Source organism: Microplitis mediator, chromosome 3 (assembly GCF_029852145.1).
Source record: "Microplitis mediator isolate UGA2020A chromosome 3, iyMicMedi2.1, whole genome shotgun sequence".
Classification (NCBI taxonomy): domain Eukaryota; kingdom Metazoa; phylum Arthropoda; class Insecta; order Hymenoptera; family Braconidae; genus Microplitis; species Microplitis mediator.
This window is the reverse complement of record NC_079971.1, coordinates 21,696,236-21,715,691: the sequence shown is the minus strand read 5'-3', so window position 1 is coordinate 21,715,691 and position 19,456 is coordinate 21,696,236. Positions and strand designations below refer to the sequence as shown.

The window sequence follows — 19,456 nt, the reverse complement described above, 5'->3', positions numbered from 1 at the left end:
AGATAACAAAGTGAATTTATAGCACAGACAAAATTTTTGTACTCATAAGGTGAAGTGACTTAGCCCTTATTAAAAGTTACCTTAGGGTAACAATTAAGATAGCACTTGTCCCCATTGTCGACGGCAACAGGCCTCTTAACAGGGAATCTATCGCTTCCCATACTTGCAATTATTATTTTTCTACCACAGGGGGTCGTATTTGACTCACCTGAGCAGTTGACGCCCTATAACTTCATTTTCAATATTTTTTTTTAACGACTTAATCGCAGGGACTTGTTACCTGCTTTGAAGTAAGATGATATTGTTATAATGAATTTCACGTGTTTTCGTAACCAATCGACTCCTCAGCTCAATTACGTCACAATTTTATTTGAAATCATGACAATTTCATTTGTTACCGTAAGCTTACCATATTTATCACTATAACGAAATTGTTTCTTGTCCCGTCTTTTGTTATGAGGACGAATCTCTTTTTCTCCGTGTCCTTTTGTAATTTGAACATTTCAATATTTTCATGATTATTAAGGATATTAACAAAAGAACGCAAAATATTATGAAAAAAATGTCTTATTTTGATCTATAGGTGTCCAAAACCAGACTAAAAATAATTGAAAACAAATCTGAAAATAGTCTTAATAAGGCACAGTATTTAAATATGAATAAAAAGTGAAATTGAATAGGAGTAACTTAAAACTTTTATTTGATTTAAAGCAGATTACATTTTTGACCCGGGTGTGCTTGTACATTCCGGATCATTTATTTGACAAAAAAGGTCACACTTATAAAGCATATCTTTCATATGAAGACGCCTGTGAGTGTTAAATTGGTTTAACTGATTGGATTGTCACCTGTATATCGATTGTAGTCAACGTGAATGTTCTGGATGTGGCGTTTCAGACCAGTCCGAGAGAATTCTTTAAGACAAACAATGCATTCGTAAAATTTTTCGCCGGTATGTGTATACATATGCTGTTTCAAACAATCCTTTATAATATATGCTTCTCGGCAGATATCACATTTGTACAAATTTGTGTATTTGTGAAGAAACAGGTGAAAATTAAGTTCAATCAGAAGTTTGAAACTTGCTTGACAAATCTTACACTCATACGTTTTTTTGTTATAATGACGCGTATACATGTGAAATGTTAGACTATTCTCTTGACCGAACTTTTTTTCACAGAAATAACATTCATATATTTTTTTACCGGAAGAAATATACTCGAGGCTTTTCAGTATCGACGGAAGCTTCAAACTTTTTTGACTGATGTTATTCTCATACGGTTTTTTATTAGAAGAAATACAGTCATGTGTGGTATGGAAACGCTGCTTGTGCCTCGTCAAACTACTCTTTTCAGTAAATTTTCGTTGACAAATATTACACTCGTACGGCTTATCGCCTAAATGTATACGCATGTGCATTTTCAAATTAGATAATTCCAAAAATTTTTCTTTACAGATATTACATTCATATATTTTTTTACCGGAAGAAATATACTTCTGGCTTTTTAGTACCAATGGTAGCTTCAAACTTGTTTGGCTGATGTTAGCAGAAGAAATACACCGCTTGTGCTTCATCAGATTCTTCTTTGTAGTAAATTTTCGTTGACTAATATTACACTCCTGCATATTTTCGCCAGTATGAAATTCCATGTGTCTTTTTAAATAGTATCTGGTAAATTGTCGTTTACAAATTCCACACTCAGACTTATTTTCACCAGTATGAATACCCATGTGACGTTCTAGATTATCTTTTCTAGTAAATTTCTTTTTACAAATTTCACACTCACATATATTTTCACCGGTATGAATAACCATGTGAATTTTTAGATTCTCATTTCTAATGAATTTCTTTTTACAAATTTCACACTCATACATATTTTCACCGGTATGAATACCCATGTGACTTTTCAGATAATCGTTTTTAGTGAATTTCTTTTTACAAATGTCACACTCATACATATTTTCACCGGTATGAGTACCCATGTGACTTTTCAGATAATCTTTTCTAGTCAATTTCTTATTACAAATGTCACACTTATATGACTTATATGAGGTTGTGCCAGTATGAATACGCATGTGGAACTTCATATTACTCGTTGTACTAAATTTTTTTCGACAAATATTACACTCATGCATATTTTCGCCGGTATGAATTTTCATGTGACTTTTTAAATAGTATCTGTTAAATTGTCGTCTACAAATTTCACACTCAGACTTATTTTCACTAGTATGAATACCCATGTGACTTTTCAGATGATATTTTGTAGTAAATTTCTTTTTACAAATGCCACACTCATACATCTTTTCACCGGTGTGAATAACCATGTGACGTCCCAGATAATCTTTTCTAGTGAATTTCTTTTTACAAATCTTACACTCATACATCTTTTCACCGGTATGAATAACCATGTGAATTTTTAGATTCTCTTTTCTAGTGAATTTCTTTTTACAAATTTCACACTCACACATATTTTCACCGGTATGAATAACCATGTGAATTTTTAGATTCTCATTTCTAGTGAATTTCTTTTTACAAATTCTACACTCCGACTTATTTTCGACGGTATGAATACTCATGTGATTTATTTGAGACCGTTTACTAGTGAATTTCTTATTACAAATGTCACACTTATATGACTTATATGAGGTTGTGCCAGTATGAATACGCATGTGGAGCTTCATATTACTCGTTGTACTAAATTTTTTTCGACAAATATTACACTCATGCATATTTTCGCCGGTATGAATTTTCATGTGACTTTTTAAATAGTATCTGGTAAATTGTCGTTTACAAATTTCACACTTAGACTTATTTTCACTAGTATGAATACCCATGTGACTTTTCAGAGAATGTTTTCTAGTGAATTTCTTTTTACAAACTTTACACTCATATGAGGTTTTTTCAGTATGAATACGCATGTGTAACTTCATATTACTCGCTGTATTGAATTTTTTTAGACAAATATGACACTCATGCATATTTTCACCGGTATGAATACCCATGTGACTTTTCAGATAATCTTTTCTAGTGAGTTTCTTCTTACAAATTTCACACTCAAACATATTTTCACTGGCATGAATACCTACATGACTTTTCAGATAATATTTTCTAGTGAATTTCTTTTTACAAATTTCACACTCATACATCTTTTCACCGGTATGAATAACCATGTGACGTCCCAGATAATCTTTTCTAGTGAATTTCTTTTTACAAATTTCACACTCGTATGCAGCTACGCCAGTATGAATTTGTACGTGTTTCTTTGAATTACTCGCTGTATTGAATTTTCTTCGACAAATATCTGGAGTTTTGTCTTGCGAATATTTATCCATTATTAGCATTTCTGGAACATGGAATCAGAATATCGATTGAGAATTTTATAAAGCGTAAGCTCTTTAATACTCACTTTTTGTTTTTTTAGATTCTACATCCGATGAATTGATCTGCTGCATTATGATTGATATCGTTGACTGTAGAGGGAATTTTTCTACAATGCGGACCTGTAGTCGGCGCAATATTAAACTTCTCTGATAATTAATTTTGATTCTACAGAAGTTAATCAGAAAAATAATATTCAAAATATTTTGTCATTGATTGTAATCATTTATTTGTAATGATTTATTAAATGAGATTTATTTGAGCCAAATAAGCCATTTCTTAATAGTTAATAAATGGCTTATTTGAATAGAAAGAAATGACACATGAAGTTCAGGTTACAACTTTGAATGGAATGAGTGTGATTGTTAGTAAAAATTTATTATAATATTTCATTTTTTTTATATCTTTTGTATAATAATTTTTATCTTCAATTAACATTAATTTTGTGTATTATTTTCTTTAAAAAAATAAAATTAAACAGGCCTATAAATTATTTGTCATAACCTTACTTAATTAACATCACGTGTCATTTCTTTCTATTCAAATAAGCCATTTATTAACTATTAAGAAATGGCTTATTTGGCCCAAATCAATCTCATTCAATAAATCATTTATTAACTATTAACAAATATTTATTTGGCTCAAATAAATACTTCTAACAGTGCACCGGTGTTAAAATACCGGTGTTAAAGCGGGGTAACCGGTGTAAAAGCGGAGTAAAACCGGTGTTAAAGCGGGGTAACCGGTGTAAAAGCGGAGTAAAACCGGTGTAAAAGCGGAGTAATGCCGGTGTAAAAGCGGAGTTATACCGGTGTAAAAGCGGGGTAAATTGCGTCCGCTTGTAGTATTAACTTTAAAGATTATAAAACACAAAAAATGTCAGTTCTTTATGAAAATTAATAAAGAATATCATTTATCAATAAGTATAGTGATCGAGTAAGTAAAAATATTCACAAAGTAAAATATTTTGACACCGGTAAAGAATATCTACACCGATGGCTGCGTTATTTTAACACCGGTACAGAATATTTACACCAGTGGCGGCGTTATCTTCACACCGCTTTCGGGGGTAAATTTAACACCGATAATTTTAACACTTACACCGCTTGGACTTACCCCGGTGATTTTTTACAGTGTAGAAATCGAGAATCACTTTCCTAAGAAATAGTAATAGAAGTTACTATAAATCACTGTTATTTCATTATTCGCAGTCCGAAGTGCATTTAGCGTCAAAATTTAATTGACATTGAGTATTAAAATTTCTATTCTATCTGATGGTGGCTGCTGAATGTATCAATTCTTTATCTCTTATATTCACCGAGCTTTTCACTATTACTTTTTATTTATTTACATTATGATTATCACTTTCTGCAATTACCGTTTTAACTTAATCCCTATCACTGTTATCTAATTTTTTTTTATCATAATAAAAATTATTATCCTTACCATTATCACTAAATGTTTTTATATCATTATTTGAATACATATATTGTATTACAAAAACTCAGAAATGTAAAGTATAATTCAAATTTTCTGGATTAAGTGATACGCTTTCCGAACATTAACTTGTCCTTTGGAATAAACTCAGAGTAGCTGCGATTTAGTACATATTTTTATAGACTCTGGACTAGGCTATTAGACACCATGATTACTTGATCAAGGGGTGGTTCGCAGCTTTGAGGTGGGTATGCTCTACAGTGTCGATACGTCATGCGTTGCATATCGAAATACTATCGAAAATTAATCGTTTCATGTAAATTTACTACCATTTGGTAGTTGAACTGACTATATGTACGTATTAGGGTGCTGTTTGTTATTTCCCAAATTTGATATTTTAACTCGGCCGTGATACGAATCATTTATTTGTGACCCAAAAATAATAAAAAAAAAGTTTAATCCAATGCCATTTAACCTTGCCTCAGTAATGATACTTTTAATTTTAGTACAACGAGACAAATTTTATTACTCCTTAAAAATAAGTATACAGCCATAACTAATACATATTTCTGTAGGAAATTTACCGCTCTTTAAAAAAGATCTCTTATGTTTTTTTTGGTAATTCCAAATATTTAAAAGATATTAAAGCTCAAAGTTTGATGTGTTTTGAAAAATTGGCGTTTTTGTTTGAAATTTGATTACTTTCTAACACATATAGACATACAATGAAGCGCAATAAATTATTTTATAGAAATTTTATCGCTCTTCAAGAAAGGTTTCTTACGCTGTGTTGGTAAATCTATAATCATTTAAGTGATATCAAAACTCAAAGTTTGATATACGTACAAAATAATGCTTTCCGTGTAAAATTCTATAACTCTTCAGCAAAATGATATATACTTAAGCCCTATACATTTTTTTGTCAGAAATTTACAGTCAACTTTTATTCTCAAATTTAGGGGAGGGAGGGGTAAAACGGGGTACTTAAGAAAATACCAAGTTTTCGAGGACTAAAATATATTAAATTTTTGTTTTTTAATGATATTCGAAGTAAATAGAAAAATTTTTCCGTTACCGTTACAAAAAAAAATATTTCATTTTTGTTGGCAAAGTGGGGTACCACCTAAAAAAGGTAAAAAAAAAATGTTTTTAGATTTTAAATTAATTCGATTAAGTTAAATATTTTTGTAAGTAATTTACATGAAGAAAAATTATATTTTACATGATTATTGGATGCAAAATAAGAAAAACCAATTTATAATTGTTTTTATCATAAAACAAATGTCATTAATATTTTTCAACTGACAATTGATTTTTAAAAAAGTTGAACAAAACAAATTCAAAGTAATGCTCAATTATATTTACAAAAGTGATTTTGGAATGCTTAAAAACGATTTAGATATATAAATTTTTTTTTTAATACAATCTTGGGGGTACCCCGTTTTGCCTAGCCTTCCTCCTTCCCCTAATATAATCGGTTATTAAAATAATATTTGTCCAACTATTGATGTATTTACCCTATTGTTCAATAAAAAATATAAAAAATATATTTAATAAAATACATCTTATCTATTTTTAACTAATTTTTATTATCTTGTTTTTTTACAATTTATCAAAGACTAATAGTTTTTCAACAATAATTACTGTTGGCACATTCGTTTTTTTTTGTATCAGTGATGATAGCTGCCACGTTTCATAAATGTACACTCAATATTAATTACTTATTTTGTAACCTTCTTTGATTCACCTAACAGTCTTCCACAGTAGTTATAAACTGCATAATACTAATTAATAATAAAAATAAATATAAGTATTCAAAATGTTAAATAACTGTTATGTGTATAAAATATTAATTGTGTGCATACTATTACACAGAGTTAGAACTACAACATCATCAGATGAAATTTTATACACCGTTACACTTTCAAAAGATCATCCAGAAGTTCGATATTTTGCTAAGGAAGGTATAAAGATATTGCCAGATGATGTCGATAAAGAAAAACTAATTTATATTGATAGAAATTTTGGTGGAACTTTAGAACTTACTTCTAATGAGAGACGGTATTCAATTTGGGTTATATATAATCAAAGTGAGTGCCAAAAGGGGCTATACGACGTGTATTGTGTGATTACGAGTGGTTTTGAAGGAAAATTATATTTTTGTAAAATCGAAGTTTTCACAAAGGCTGTTAAACCTATTACACTATTCTGTGATTCAATTATAAGCAGGGAATCTATTATACAACATTTTAAAGACCACCCTTTTTAAATTTTTAAACTTTCACTTTTTAAAATTCCATTATTGTTAAAAAAATATATAAAATTATTGTTTTGAGTGTATGTCTGAATTATTCTTGCACATGTTGGAAAAAACTTTTTTTCAATTTTGTTAGAAAAATTCTTCTACGTATATTAATTGATAATTAGATTTGAAGTCAGGCTTAAAATGTAATTTTTTCTTAATGAAAAAAATGAGACAGTTATGTTAAAATAAAAATTTAAAAAAAACAAAGAAATATTATTTCTTCATGATTTTAAATGCTGCAGCACTGAGAGAACAATTTATTTGAGCCAAAAAAATAGATTAGTTTGAAGATATTGAGAATATTCATTTGATTCAAATGCTTTCGACTATCATTGCGCGCTTGTACACTGAAATAAAAATTAACTTGGTTCAAAAAAATTATTTTCTACAAAATATCATTCTTGTTCTAAAACATTTAAACTTTTCAATTCAAAAAAAGTTCAATCTTCAATAAATAATTTATTATGCTTCAATGATAAATAAAAATTTTTTTTCAAAAATTTTACTTTTGGAAGAAGAATTTTTTGTTTTCAAACAAGATGCATATTTATTTCTCCCAAGAATTTTTTTCTCTTGGTTTAAGGCCGATAATATTGACGCAGGATTATACCGACTTAGTTTGAGTATGGCGCATTTTTTGAATCAGGATGTTATTTTACTCGATTCAGAAATATACAAATATATTCTTTAAAATTATTAATCGGTTTATTACTACAATAGTTATTCATAGGAATTTTGATTGGGAAGTTTGATGCATATTTTGATTTAAAAAAAAATTCGTTTATACTAAAAATTTAAATAATATTTTTGTTTGATGACCGCATTTTCAATATCAAAAAATTTAATGTTACCCAGTAAATAAAGATTGAGAAGTAGGGGAGGGAGGGGCAAAAGGGGGTACTTAAGAAACTACCAAGTTTTCGAGGACTCAAATACGCTAAATCTTTTTTTTTTTAATGATATTCAAAGTAAATAGAAGAAATTTTCAGTTACCGTTGAAAAAAAAAATTTTTCATTTCTGCGGGCAAAATAGGGTACCCCCTAAAAAAGGTAAAAAAAAAAAATTTCTGGATTTTAAACAAATTTGATTAAGTTGAATTTTTTTTTAAGTAATTCACATGAAGAAAAATTATATTTCACATGTTTATTGGAGACAAAAGAAGAAAAAAAATTTTTAATAGTTTTTATCATAAAACAAACGTCATTAATATTTTTCAACTGACAATTGATTATTGAAAAAGTTTAACAAAAAAAATTCAAAGTCACGCTTAATTATATTTACAAAAGTCATTTTGGAATGTTAAAACCATTTAAAATATAAAATTTTTTTTTATCAAATTTTGGGGGTACCCCGTGTTGCCTACCCTACCCTCTTTTGCCCCCTCTTCCCCTAAATACATTTATTGTGAAAATCTTTAAAGTCTGATCACAGTAATTATTTACTACTTTACTTTAGGTATTGTGATAACGAAATTTGTTCGTATTTATATACATTAAACTAAAATAATTATCAACGGCGAGATTCATGGTTTGACGTTCAAATCGTGAACTTACAACTCAAAACTAACTACACTGAGAGAAATTTATGGTAACCGTTCCTAGTACGTTTATGAAATATCATCCCATACCGTTATGGTAATGATTACTTGGAATTATGGGAAAAGTTCCCATAAGTATGGGAATAATTCCCGTAATTATGGTAACAATTCCCATATCGCATGTGAAATGATTATGAAAATGATTACCATAATATTATGGTAACGGTTACTATAATCGACATTTCAATAAAACCGGTTACCATTCATTATGGGAACCATTCCCATAATTTATTGTAATCGTTACCATAAATTTCTCTCCGTGTACAACTAACTGAGAAAAACAATCAAATACGCTGTACTTATCGAGGCGCCACCTGGCGTCAAAATGTTTACTTCACCCAAGTAAATCTGTTACTTGGTTTGAGAGTTAGATTTATTATTTGAAAAAAAAGTACTTTTGAACCAAGCATATACAAATTTTGATTTAAGAATCCTGACTCCTTGAGCCAAGAAATAAATTTTTGAAAAAAAAAAATGGAATTTTTCAAACTAGTATTCTTGGTTCAAGAATTTCCCACTTGAATCAAGTCAACTTTTTTTGCTGTGTAGAATTCCAGATCATTTATTTGACAATAAATATCACACTCATATAGCGCATTGGGCATGTAAAGACGTCTGTGACTGTTAAATCGGTTTAACTGATTAGATTGTCATCCTTATATCGATTGTAGTCAACGTGAATGTTCTGGATGTGGCGTTTCAGACCAGACCGAGAGAATTCTTTTAGACAAACAATACATTCGTAAAATTTTTCGCCGGTATGTGTATACATATGCTGTTTCAAACAATCCTTTATAATATATGCTTCTCGACAGATATCACATTTGTACAATTTTGTGTATTTGTGAAGAAACAGGTGAAAATTGAGTTCAATCAGAATTTTGAAACTTGCTTGACAAATCTTACACTCATACGTTTTTTTGTTATAATGACGTGTATACATGTGAAATGTTAGACTATTCTCTTGGTTAAATTTTTTTTCACAGATATTGCATTGATATATTTTTTTACCGGAAGAAATATACTCGTGGCTTTTCAGTACCGACGGTAGCTTCAAACTTTTTTGACTGATGTTATTCTCATACGGTTTTTTATTAGAAGAAATACATTCATGTGTGGCATGGAAACGCTGCTTGTGCCTCGTCATACTACTCTTTTCAGTAAATTTTCGTTGACAAATATTACACTCATACGGTTTATTGCCTTTATGTGTACGCATGTGGATTTTCAAAGTATATGATTCGAAATATGTTTTTTTACAGATATTACATTTGTATCTTTTTCCGATGGTATGATAACGTATGTGCCGTTTCAGAAGAACCTTATTGATAAATATTTTCTCACAAATATCACATTTATATGATTTTTTACTAGAATGAATATACATGTGATTTTTCAGTACAGATTGATTCTTAAAACTTACGTGACAAATGCTGCACTCTCGTGTAGAATGAATTGATAGCTTGTGCCTCATCATACTTGCCTTCACAGAAAATTGTCGTTGACAAATATTACACTCGTACAGTTTATCGCCTGTATGTACACGCTTGTGCCTTATCATACTTATTTTCACAGAAAATTGTCGTTGACAAATATTACATTCGTACGGTTTATCGCCTGTATGTACACGCATGTGGATTTTCAAATGATTCGATCGGGTAAACTTTTTGTCACAGATATTACATTCATATATTTTCTTTCCGGAAGAAATATACTTGTGGCTTTTCAGTACCAACGGTAGCTTCAAACTTGTTTGGCTGATGTCATCAGAAGAAATACACCGCTTGTGCTTCATCATATTCTGCTTTGTAGTAAATTTTCGTTTACAAATATTACACTCGTAGGGTTTATCGCCTGTATGTATACGCATGTGGATTTTCAAATTAGATGAGCCCAAAAATTTTTCTTTACAGATATTACATTCATATATTTTATTTCCAGAAGAAATACACTTCTGGCTTTTTTGTACCAACGGTAGCTTCAAACTTGATTGGCTGATGTTAGCAGAAGAAATACACCGCTTGTGCTTCATCATATTCTGCTTTGTAATAAATTTTCGTTTACAAATATTACACTCGTACGGCTTATCGCCTGTATGTGTACGCAAGTGGATTTTAAAATTAGATGATTCGAAAAAATTTTTTCTACAGATATTACATTCGTATCGTTTTCTGGTGGTATGGTAACGTAGGTGCCGTTGCAGAAGAACCTTTTCGATAAATATTTTCTCACAAATATCACATATATATATTTTTTTACCGGAATGAATGTACATGTGATATTTCAGAACAGATAGGCTCTTGAAACTTGTTTTACAAACGTTGCACTCATGCATATTTTCGCCGGTATGAATACCCATGTAACTTTTCCGATGAACTTTTCGATTGAATTTCTTTTTACAAATTTCACAACTATACAATTATTTGCCAGTATGAATGCTCATGTGAAATTTCAAATAATTTCTAGTAAATTTTTTCTCGCAAATTTCGTACTCAGTCAGATTATTACCAGCATATGAATATTCATGTGTTTCTTTAGATAACTTTTTGTAGTGATTTTTTTTTACAAATTTCACACTCGCATGCAGCTACGCCAGTATGAATTTGTACGTGTTTCTTTGAATTACTCGTTTTATTGAACTTTCTTCGACAAATATCTGGAGTTTTGTCTTGCGAATATTTATCCATTATTAGCATTTCTGAAATATAAAATCAGAAAATAGATTGAGAATTTTATAAAGCAAAAGCTCTTTAATACTCACTTTTTGTTTTTTTAGATTCTACCCGATGGATTGATTTGCTGCATTATGATTGATATCGTTGACTGTAATGGAATTATTCAACAATGCGGACCTATAGTAGGCGCAATATCATACTTCTCTGATAATTAATTTCAATTCTACAGAAGTTAATCAGAAAAATATTATTCAAAATATTTTGTCATTATTTCTAAATTACACTAATGAATTTGATTTAAACTTACTTGGCTTGGAGATAATTGCAATGTCGTTCAGTTTTAGTTTTCCGCTTGAAGTTATTGGGTACGCGTTACTGCTTGAAAAGTCTTATAAAATCCAACGAATTCTTATAGAGCTTTTATCAAGATATATGAATTCTATATGAGAAATCACTTTCCTAAGAAATAGTAATAGAAGTTACTTTAAATCACTGTTATTTCATTATTTTGAGTCCGAAGTGCATTTAGTGTCGAAATTTAATTAACATAGAGTATTAAAATTTCTATTATATCTGGTGGCGGCTGCTGAATGTATCATTTCTTTACCTTTTATATTCACCGAGCTTTTCACTATTACTTTTTATTTATTTACATTATGATTATCACTTTCTGCAATTACCTCTTCAACTTGATCACTATCACTGTTATCTAATTTTTTTTTATTATAATAAAAATTATTATCCTTACCATTATCACTGAATGTTTTTATATCATTATTTGAATACATATATTGTATTACAAAAACTCAGAAATGTAATGTATATATTTAATTTTCTGGATTAAATAATACTCTTTCCGAACATTAACTTATCCTTTCGAATAAAACTCAGTCTAGCTGCGACTTAGTACATATTTACATAGACTCTGGACTGGGCTACTAGACACCATGAGTACTTGATCAAGGGGTGGTTCGCAGGATTGAGGTGAGTATGCGTTACAGTGTCGATACGTCATGCATTGCATATCGAAATACTCTCGAAAACTAATCGTTTCATGTAAATTTACTAGCAATGGTAGTTGAACTGACTACAGGTATGTATTAGGGTGTCCGTTATTTTCGAAATTTGATATTTTTATTTGGCCATGATATAAATCATTTATTGTTGACCCAAAAGTAATAAAAAAAAGTTAAATTCAATGCCGTTTAACTTTGCTCAAGTAATGATGCTCTCCTATTTCAGTACAATGAGAAAAATTGTATTACTCCTTGAAAATAAGTATTCAGCTATAACTCCTACACAAAAAAAACAGTTAACTTGAATCAAGGAAAATATTCTTGATTCAAGAATTTTTTTTTGATCGATTCGGAAAATAAAAATTTACTTGCCCCAAGTAAACAATTATCTTTAAATTTTTATCTTGAATCAAAATTTTTTTTTCTCACGTCAACATATTTTTACGCTTAAATCAAAAAATTTTTACTTGTTTCAAGAGTTTATATTTCTTAAAGAGATTTTTTTTTTGGAGCAAGATACATTATTTTTTTGGAGCAATATTGCATTTTTTTGATTAAAGAAAATAAAATTTTTGGAACAAGTACTATTTTTTTTACGAAAGTATTTTTGTATTCTTCGACCAAGAAAACAAAAGTTGCTTAAGCCAAGAGAAAAAATTTCTTGGGAGAAAAAATTGATATGGAGAAGGGGAAAGTCACCGGTGCTAGACAGCTGCAGCGGGAGTAGTTCGGTGCTCGCCACGAGATCGCGCCTACGACATGTAGTGTCCCTGGTAAGACATTTATTTCAGATGTGTTATAATTCAAATTTCATTACGATTTTGTCCGAGTACTCTTCTGTCATTTGACAGAACTACAAGTACCCTTTTGAATTGTACTATAGTATTTCCTATAATACATCATAACTTTAATATTTAATATTAAAGTTTACTTGAAATTCAAGTCTTGAATAATTTTGCTCGGAAAAAAAAACACAAAAAATTACCTTTCAGATTAAAAAAAAAAAAAATAATTAACACGTTAACTTGTCGGAGAGAAAATACATTTTTGACTTAGAAAAATTTAAGCCTTTATTGAAGAAGCAAGCTTTTGGAGCAAGAAATTTTTTTTTCTTGGCCCAAGCAACTTTTATTTTTACTTTAAGCAATTCATTTTTCGGAGCAAGAGAATTCTTTTCTTGGCCCAAGAGATTTTTTCTTGGCCCAAGGGTTTTTTTTTTTTTTAATCAAGACGTTTATTTTTTGGAGCAACAAAATTTTTTCCTTGGGCCAAGAAATTTTTTCTTAGCCCAAGTTAACTTTTTTTCGTTCAAAACTTTGATTTTTTGGAGTAAGAAATCTTTTTTCTTGCGGCAAGAAAAACTTTTTTGGCCGAAGTTAAACTTTTTTTCGTTCAAAACGTTCATTTTTTGGCAAGAGATGACTTATTTTCTTTAGCCAAGAATTTTTTTTCTTAAACCAAGAAATTTTCAATTTCGCTTTAAAAATAAATTTTTTTGGAGCAAGAGAATTTACTGTCTTGAACCAAAAAAAATTTTTTGAATCAAGTGTTTTACTTTTATTGAATCAAGAAAGAAAATTCGGAAGATAATATTTTTCTTGAACCAAGTTAACTGTTTTTTCTGTGTATCAATTTTTGTAGGAAATTTACCGCTCTTCAAGAAAGGTTTTTTTTTTTTTTCCTTCGTGAATCCAACCATTGAAGCTCAAAGTTAGACTTGTTTAAAAAAATTGGCGTTTGTTTAAGAAAAGTCCATGCCCTGCTTAAAAAATCAAATATATTCTTATAGCTGAATGTATAAGACCCTATACTCAACTATTACTTCTCATAGAACTCATTCTTTCTTATAAAATCTTTGTAGGAATTTATGAGAATCTATTGGATTCTATGAGATTTTCTAAGCAGGGTGTCCCTGACGATGGACAAAATCTTTAACAGATGGACAGCCAATACCAATAGAAGGACGCTTTTTGTAAATGACGTTTTCATCTTATTATATATATAAAAAATTATTAAATTTTGTGTATAACAACCTGTGCTTAATACAATTAACTAAAAAACAAATATAAGTCGGATAATAATTTTCAAAGTACAAATATGGAAAGGTAGTTTCATTGTCATCTTTAAAAATTTTTCACTCTTACGTATTAGGTAATGCAAATTATATAATAATATATTAGCTAATATTAATTAATATCATCTGCTTTGTGTGTCTATAAGATATTGTTTTTTTTTCTATTTTACCTTTTGATTATCATCCGACATCATTTTTGAGGCTCTCTCCATGTAAAATAATAGAAAATATTGGAGGAAAAAAATTTTTAGAGACCTGGAACAATCCCAGACTCGGTTGTCTATCACATGCTCATAGTAGTGGCTGCGCTCTTGAAGCAAAACGTCTTCATATAAAAAAAAAAATTTTTTTTTATGATTATAACATATATGAAAATGAAAAAAATTATATTAAATCAAGAATTTTTGTAGTTATGAAAGAAATTTATTATGTCACATATTTATTCTTAAATTTAATAGAATCAGTTATTAAAATAATGTTTGTCCATTTCTTGATGCATCATATATACTTGTACTTACCCTATTCTTTAGTAAAAAATATAAGAAATATAGTTGACCATTTGAATAAAAACTTCCGAAAGTTATAATTTTCAACGACACACATTTATAGTTAATTAAGTACACCTTATCTATTATTAATTCATTTTAAACATTTTGTTTTTTACATTTTATCGAAGATTAATAGCTTTTCAACGATAATTACTGCTGACTCGTTCATTTATTTTTTATGATAGCTGCCACGTTTCATAAATGTACACTCAATATCAATTACTTATTTTATTACCTTCTTTGATTTACCTAATAGTCTTCTACAGCAGTGACAAACTGCATAACACTAATTAATAATAAAAATATACTGAAGTATTCAAAATGTTGAATAAGTGTTGTGTGTATAAAATATTAATGTTGTGCATACTATTACACGGTATTAGAACTATAACATCATCAGATGAAATTTTATACACCGTTACACTTCCAAAAGATCATCCAGAAGTTCAATATTTTATCAAGGAAGCTTTAAAGATATTGCCACTTAATGTCAGGAGTGAATACGAATTTGTGATTCGTAGAAATCTTAATACGACTTTAAAACTTACTTCTGATGAGAGACAGTATGAAATTTTCGTTGTATATAAACAAACTGCGTGTAAAAAAGGGCAAGTCAACCATTATTGTCTGGTTGCGAGAGGTTTTGATGGAAAATTCTATTATTGTAAAATCAAAGTTTTCACCAAGGCTGTTGAACCTGTTACAATAAAATGTAAGAGGCAAATGGACTTAGAATTTTATTTAAACAACTACAATGATGAGCACCCTAACAATCCTTTTGAATTTTGACTTTTTAAAATTAAATTATTGTCAAAAAAATATATGAATTTATTGTTTTGAGTGTATGTCCGCATTATTCTTGTACATGTAAGAAAACATTCTTTTCAATTTTGTAAGACATATTTGTCTAATTATATTAATTGACAATTAGACTCGAAATCAGACTTAAAATTAAAATGTTTCTTAATGTAAAAAGCGAGATAATTATTGGTCAAATAAAAATTTTAAAAGAATAAAAAAATATAATTTCTTGATGATTTTAAATGCTGTTGTTTTGAAATATTTTTTATTTTAAATTAGTTTTAAGTAAGGTAAGTTGAACATTCCTTTATCAATACTTTAGTATTTTTATTGCGTAATAATAATTTTTGATGAAGCAAAACACTGCGATATTTATTTTAGTTGAACTTTATATATTATAGTCAATTTCCAATGATCTTAATAAGTGTGAATGGAGCAGACATGAGACAATTTATAAATTAAAAATAAATAAACTAAAATAATAAAAATGAAAAAAATGCGCGTTATCTAATTTTGCATTTATCTAAATATGCATTTTTTTATTTTTACTCTACTTACATTTCATTCATTTCTTCTGAAATTTAAAACATGGACAATAAATACACAACAGTATACAAAAAAGAAAATACGATTGATGACGATTAAAAATGTTTTAATCGTTTTCGATCCTCATGAATAGTCAATTGATGATTGAAGAGGATTAAAAACGATTAAATTTTTAATCGATTTAAGTCGTCATGTACCGTTTTCAATCCTCATGCGAGACCAGAAATTACAACGTTATTTCATGACGATTAAAAATTTCAAATCGTATTTAATCGTGAAATAATCAATCGTCTTTTGACGATTAGAAACGATCAAATGTGAAAAACCATGACGAGCATGAGTATTAAAGACGATTAATGATGATGATGATTGTTAGTCGTTTTTAATTTATACAAATTGTATTTTCCAATCAGGGCCACTACACGGAGTAAATTCTCAAGTAAATATGCCTATGCATAAATGCGTTGAAAACGAAAGCTGCAATATTTGGGAGTAGAGTAAAGGTTAATTGTGATGATTGTAAATATGCAAATAGCATTATTGTTAAAGATTGTGTTATTCAATATGAAAAAACTGTAAAATATTTAGGCATCATGATTGACAATACTATGTTATGGGAAAGTCAGGTTGCAAGTCAGTGTTGTCGTGCGATGAGAACTTTAGCGCAATTAAAAATTAATAATGAAATTTTTAATGAACAGCTGAGAATAAAACTTGTTACTACTCTGATCTTTCCAATATTTGATTACTGCAGTGCAGCATATACTAATATTTCAAATAAACTACAACTCAGATTGCAACGGAAAGTAAATTGTTGTGTTAGATATATTTTCAGAATATCAAGATTTGAACATGTTACACCCTACTATATTAAGCTAGGGTGCCCGAGTCGAAATTTAGCGCCTTCCTTAACTCTTCTATGGTCGGACTTATTTCGGACTTGAGGATTCAAAGTCGGAGCTGGTCCCATGTTAAATGAAGTCCGATTTTGAACCTCCAAGTGTTACAAATTTCCGTTTTCACCATTAAGGGGTCTAAAGTCGGAATTGCAGGAATAAAAATTAGTTCCGATTTTGAACCTCTGTATCCGACTTTATAATAATAATAATAATAATAATAATAATAATAATAATAATAATAATAATAAATATTATTATTATTATAACTGCACAATTAATATTATTAATAATAGAAACAATAGAAATTTATACTTTTAAAATATTATATTGTTATTGTTTAATACTAAAATTATTATGAGTACATAACTATTATTATATAATAATTATTGTTAAAATTATTGATATTAAAAAAAGTTTTTTTTATGCTCATATTCGTACTACAACGAATGGATAATCTCTGATATCAATCATGCATGTTATAGTAATGTCCTATCATATGCGAAGTTTAAAAATTCTGATAGTCTAAAAACAGAAACGGTCACTAAATAAGATTTTTTCACAAAATAAAACTAAATAAAAATGAGTCATTAAAGTCACTCGGTGAACGCCATCAGTGATCAATGATTTACAAAGACGTTAGATGATTTTTTTCAGTGCCAGTTGTCGAATCTGTAAGAAGCAGAAATTGAAGATAATATCACCCTAATAATTAATTAACATCACGATTCATTATTGAAGAATCTTGTTATAAACGAATAAATTCACTTACCTGATTCATAGCCACTAATTGCTGTGCCCATGTTCATGTTATCATGGTGGATGTATTGATGGTGATTCCCAGAACCTCCATCGTAATTCATTGGATAATATTGCTGTGGATATCCATTGAATTCGTACATTTCTTCAGAGCCCAATGATAAAGTATTTGAAGCATCAGGTGAAGCAGGAAACTCATGATTTTCATAGGTTTTTTTACACTGATATAACTCTGAATTGAAAATTAATTATTTGACTTCTAATTTTAGCAGTTAATTATAAGAAAAAAATTTGTTATGTTTTCATTCACTATTGCTTTGAAAATTAACACTTAATTATTGCTGAACACTCTTATAGAATAGAATATTATAATGATATCTAAATGAAGTTAAAACAAATTAAATTGCATCATGCTATTGCAATAGTAAAAATTTGAAGTATGTATAAATCATCAATAGAACAGATGTACATCATAGGTACATATGGACAACAATTTTTGCTATGATTAATTGATTTTTTATTATTCTTGATCAAAAATTATTTATCATTACATGATAAATTTAATTTTATCGGATTTGGGGGTTCAAAGTCGGACTTCTCGCGAAGCAGTCGGACTTGGGGGTTCAAAGTCGGACCTCTCGCGAAGTAGTCAGACTTGGGGGTTCAATATCGGAGCTAGTCGGACTTAGAGGCTCAGAGTAGGAACTACCTAGGACGAGGAGGATCATTGTAGGCGCTATATTTCGACTCGGGTGGTTGAACTTGAAATCAAGAAGAGATTACTTTCTAGCTTGTCTTTTTTCTAAGGAAATTCGATTAAATTATCGGTAATTATTTAGAAATAATTTAGAGTTTTTACCTGTTGCGTTGCGAAGAGGAGATGTAAGAGATGATTATTTACGATTACCTAGATTTAATTGTAGTATGTATGAAAATTCTTTTCTTGTTCATGGTATACGTGTCTGGAATTCCTTACCAGCTAATATTACTACGTTAAATAATTTTGAAGAATTCCGTAATGCCTGTTTTAATTACTATATGGAAAGTGTAAATCAGTAAATCATAAGATTAATTAGTTAATTAGTTACTATTATTTTATATTGTTACTTATATTATTAAAAAGTGCTGTATTCTATGTATAAAATTTGTTCAATTATGTAATATTGATGGTCTTGAGGGAGTCTCGACTCCAAGATCAAATAAATTTATTTATCTATCTATCTATCTATCTATCTATGCAGCATAGTAGTAATGAAATTGCTTTATAGTTTGTACAAGCAGTTTTATAAGAACGGCGTGACACAAACTATAGAGTATGTCATTATCACTATGCTGCATAGGCAAATTAACTTGATATTTCTCTCCGTGTAAGGTATCATAGCAATTAATATTTTCGTGCAGTTCAAAAAGAGTTACGATTGT

At 29.2% G+C, this 19,456-nt stretch overlaps 2 protein-coding genes across 4 annotated transcripts; both read right to left on the bottom strand.

Annotated features, from left to right (window-relative positions):
- Positions 1-752: 752 nt before the first annotated feature.
- LOC130665450 (zinc finger protein 585A-like) lies at positions 753-10,251 on the bottom strand. Of its 2 annotated transcripts, none has more exons than XM_057465848.1 (3): positions 10,143-10,251; positions 3,408-3,547; positions 753-3,344 (listed from the first exon to the last, which is right to left on the bottom strand). In XM_057465848.1, exons 2-3 carry the CDS (start codon positions 3,451-3,453, stop codon positions 829-831), a joined length of 2,562 nt encoding a protein of 853 aa, XP_057321831.1. In that variant the 5' UTR covers positions 3,454-3,547; positions 10,143-10,251; the 3' UTR covers positions 753-828. The 2 variants fall into 2 exon arrangements, with proteins under 2 accessions (XP_057321831.1, XP_057321830.1); XM_057465847.1 differs by lacking the exon at positions 10,143-10,251 and adding an exon at positions 4,496-5,507.
- LOC130665451 (zinc finger protein ZFP2-like) lies at positions 6,103-12,379 on the bottom strand. Of its 2 annotated transcripts, XM_057465849.1 has the most exons (3): positions 11,702-12,379; positions 11,481-11,617; positions 6,103-11,417 (listed from the first exon to the last, which is right to left on the bottom strand). In XM_057465849.1, exon 3 carries the CDS (start codon positions 11,076-11,078, stop codon positions 9,354-9,356), a length of 1,725 nt encoding a protein of 574 aa, XP_057321832.1. In that variant the 5' UTR covers positions 11,079-11,417; positions 11,481-11,617; positions 11,702-12,379; the 3' UTR covers positions 6,103-9,353. The 2 variants fall into 2 exon arrangements, with proteins under 2 accessions (XP_057321832.1, XP_057321834.1); XM_057465851.1 differs by having other exon boundaries at positions 11,481-12,379.
- Between the last annotated feature and the right edge of the window lie 7,077 nt (positions 12,380-19,456).

What these genes read in the sequence shown, in the direction of transcription:
- LOC130665450 (XM_057465848.1), bottom strand. Translation starts at nt 3,453, where the DNA reads ATGCAGCAGATCAATTCATCGGATGTAGAATCTAAAAAAACAAAAA. An exon ending in AGAATCTAAAAAAACAAAAA is followed by an intron (nt 3,345 to 3,407) that starts GTGAGTATTAAA and finishes TCCATGTTCCAG; the next exon opens with AAATGCTAATAATGGATAAA.
- LOC130665451 (XM_057465851.1), bottom strand. Translation starts at nt 11,078, where the DNA reads ATGGGTATTCATACCGGCGAAAATATGCATGAGTGCAACGTTTGTAAA.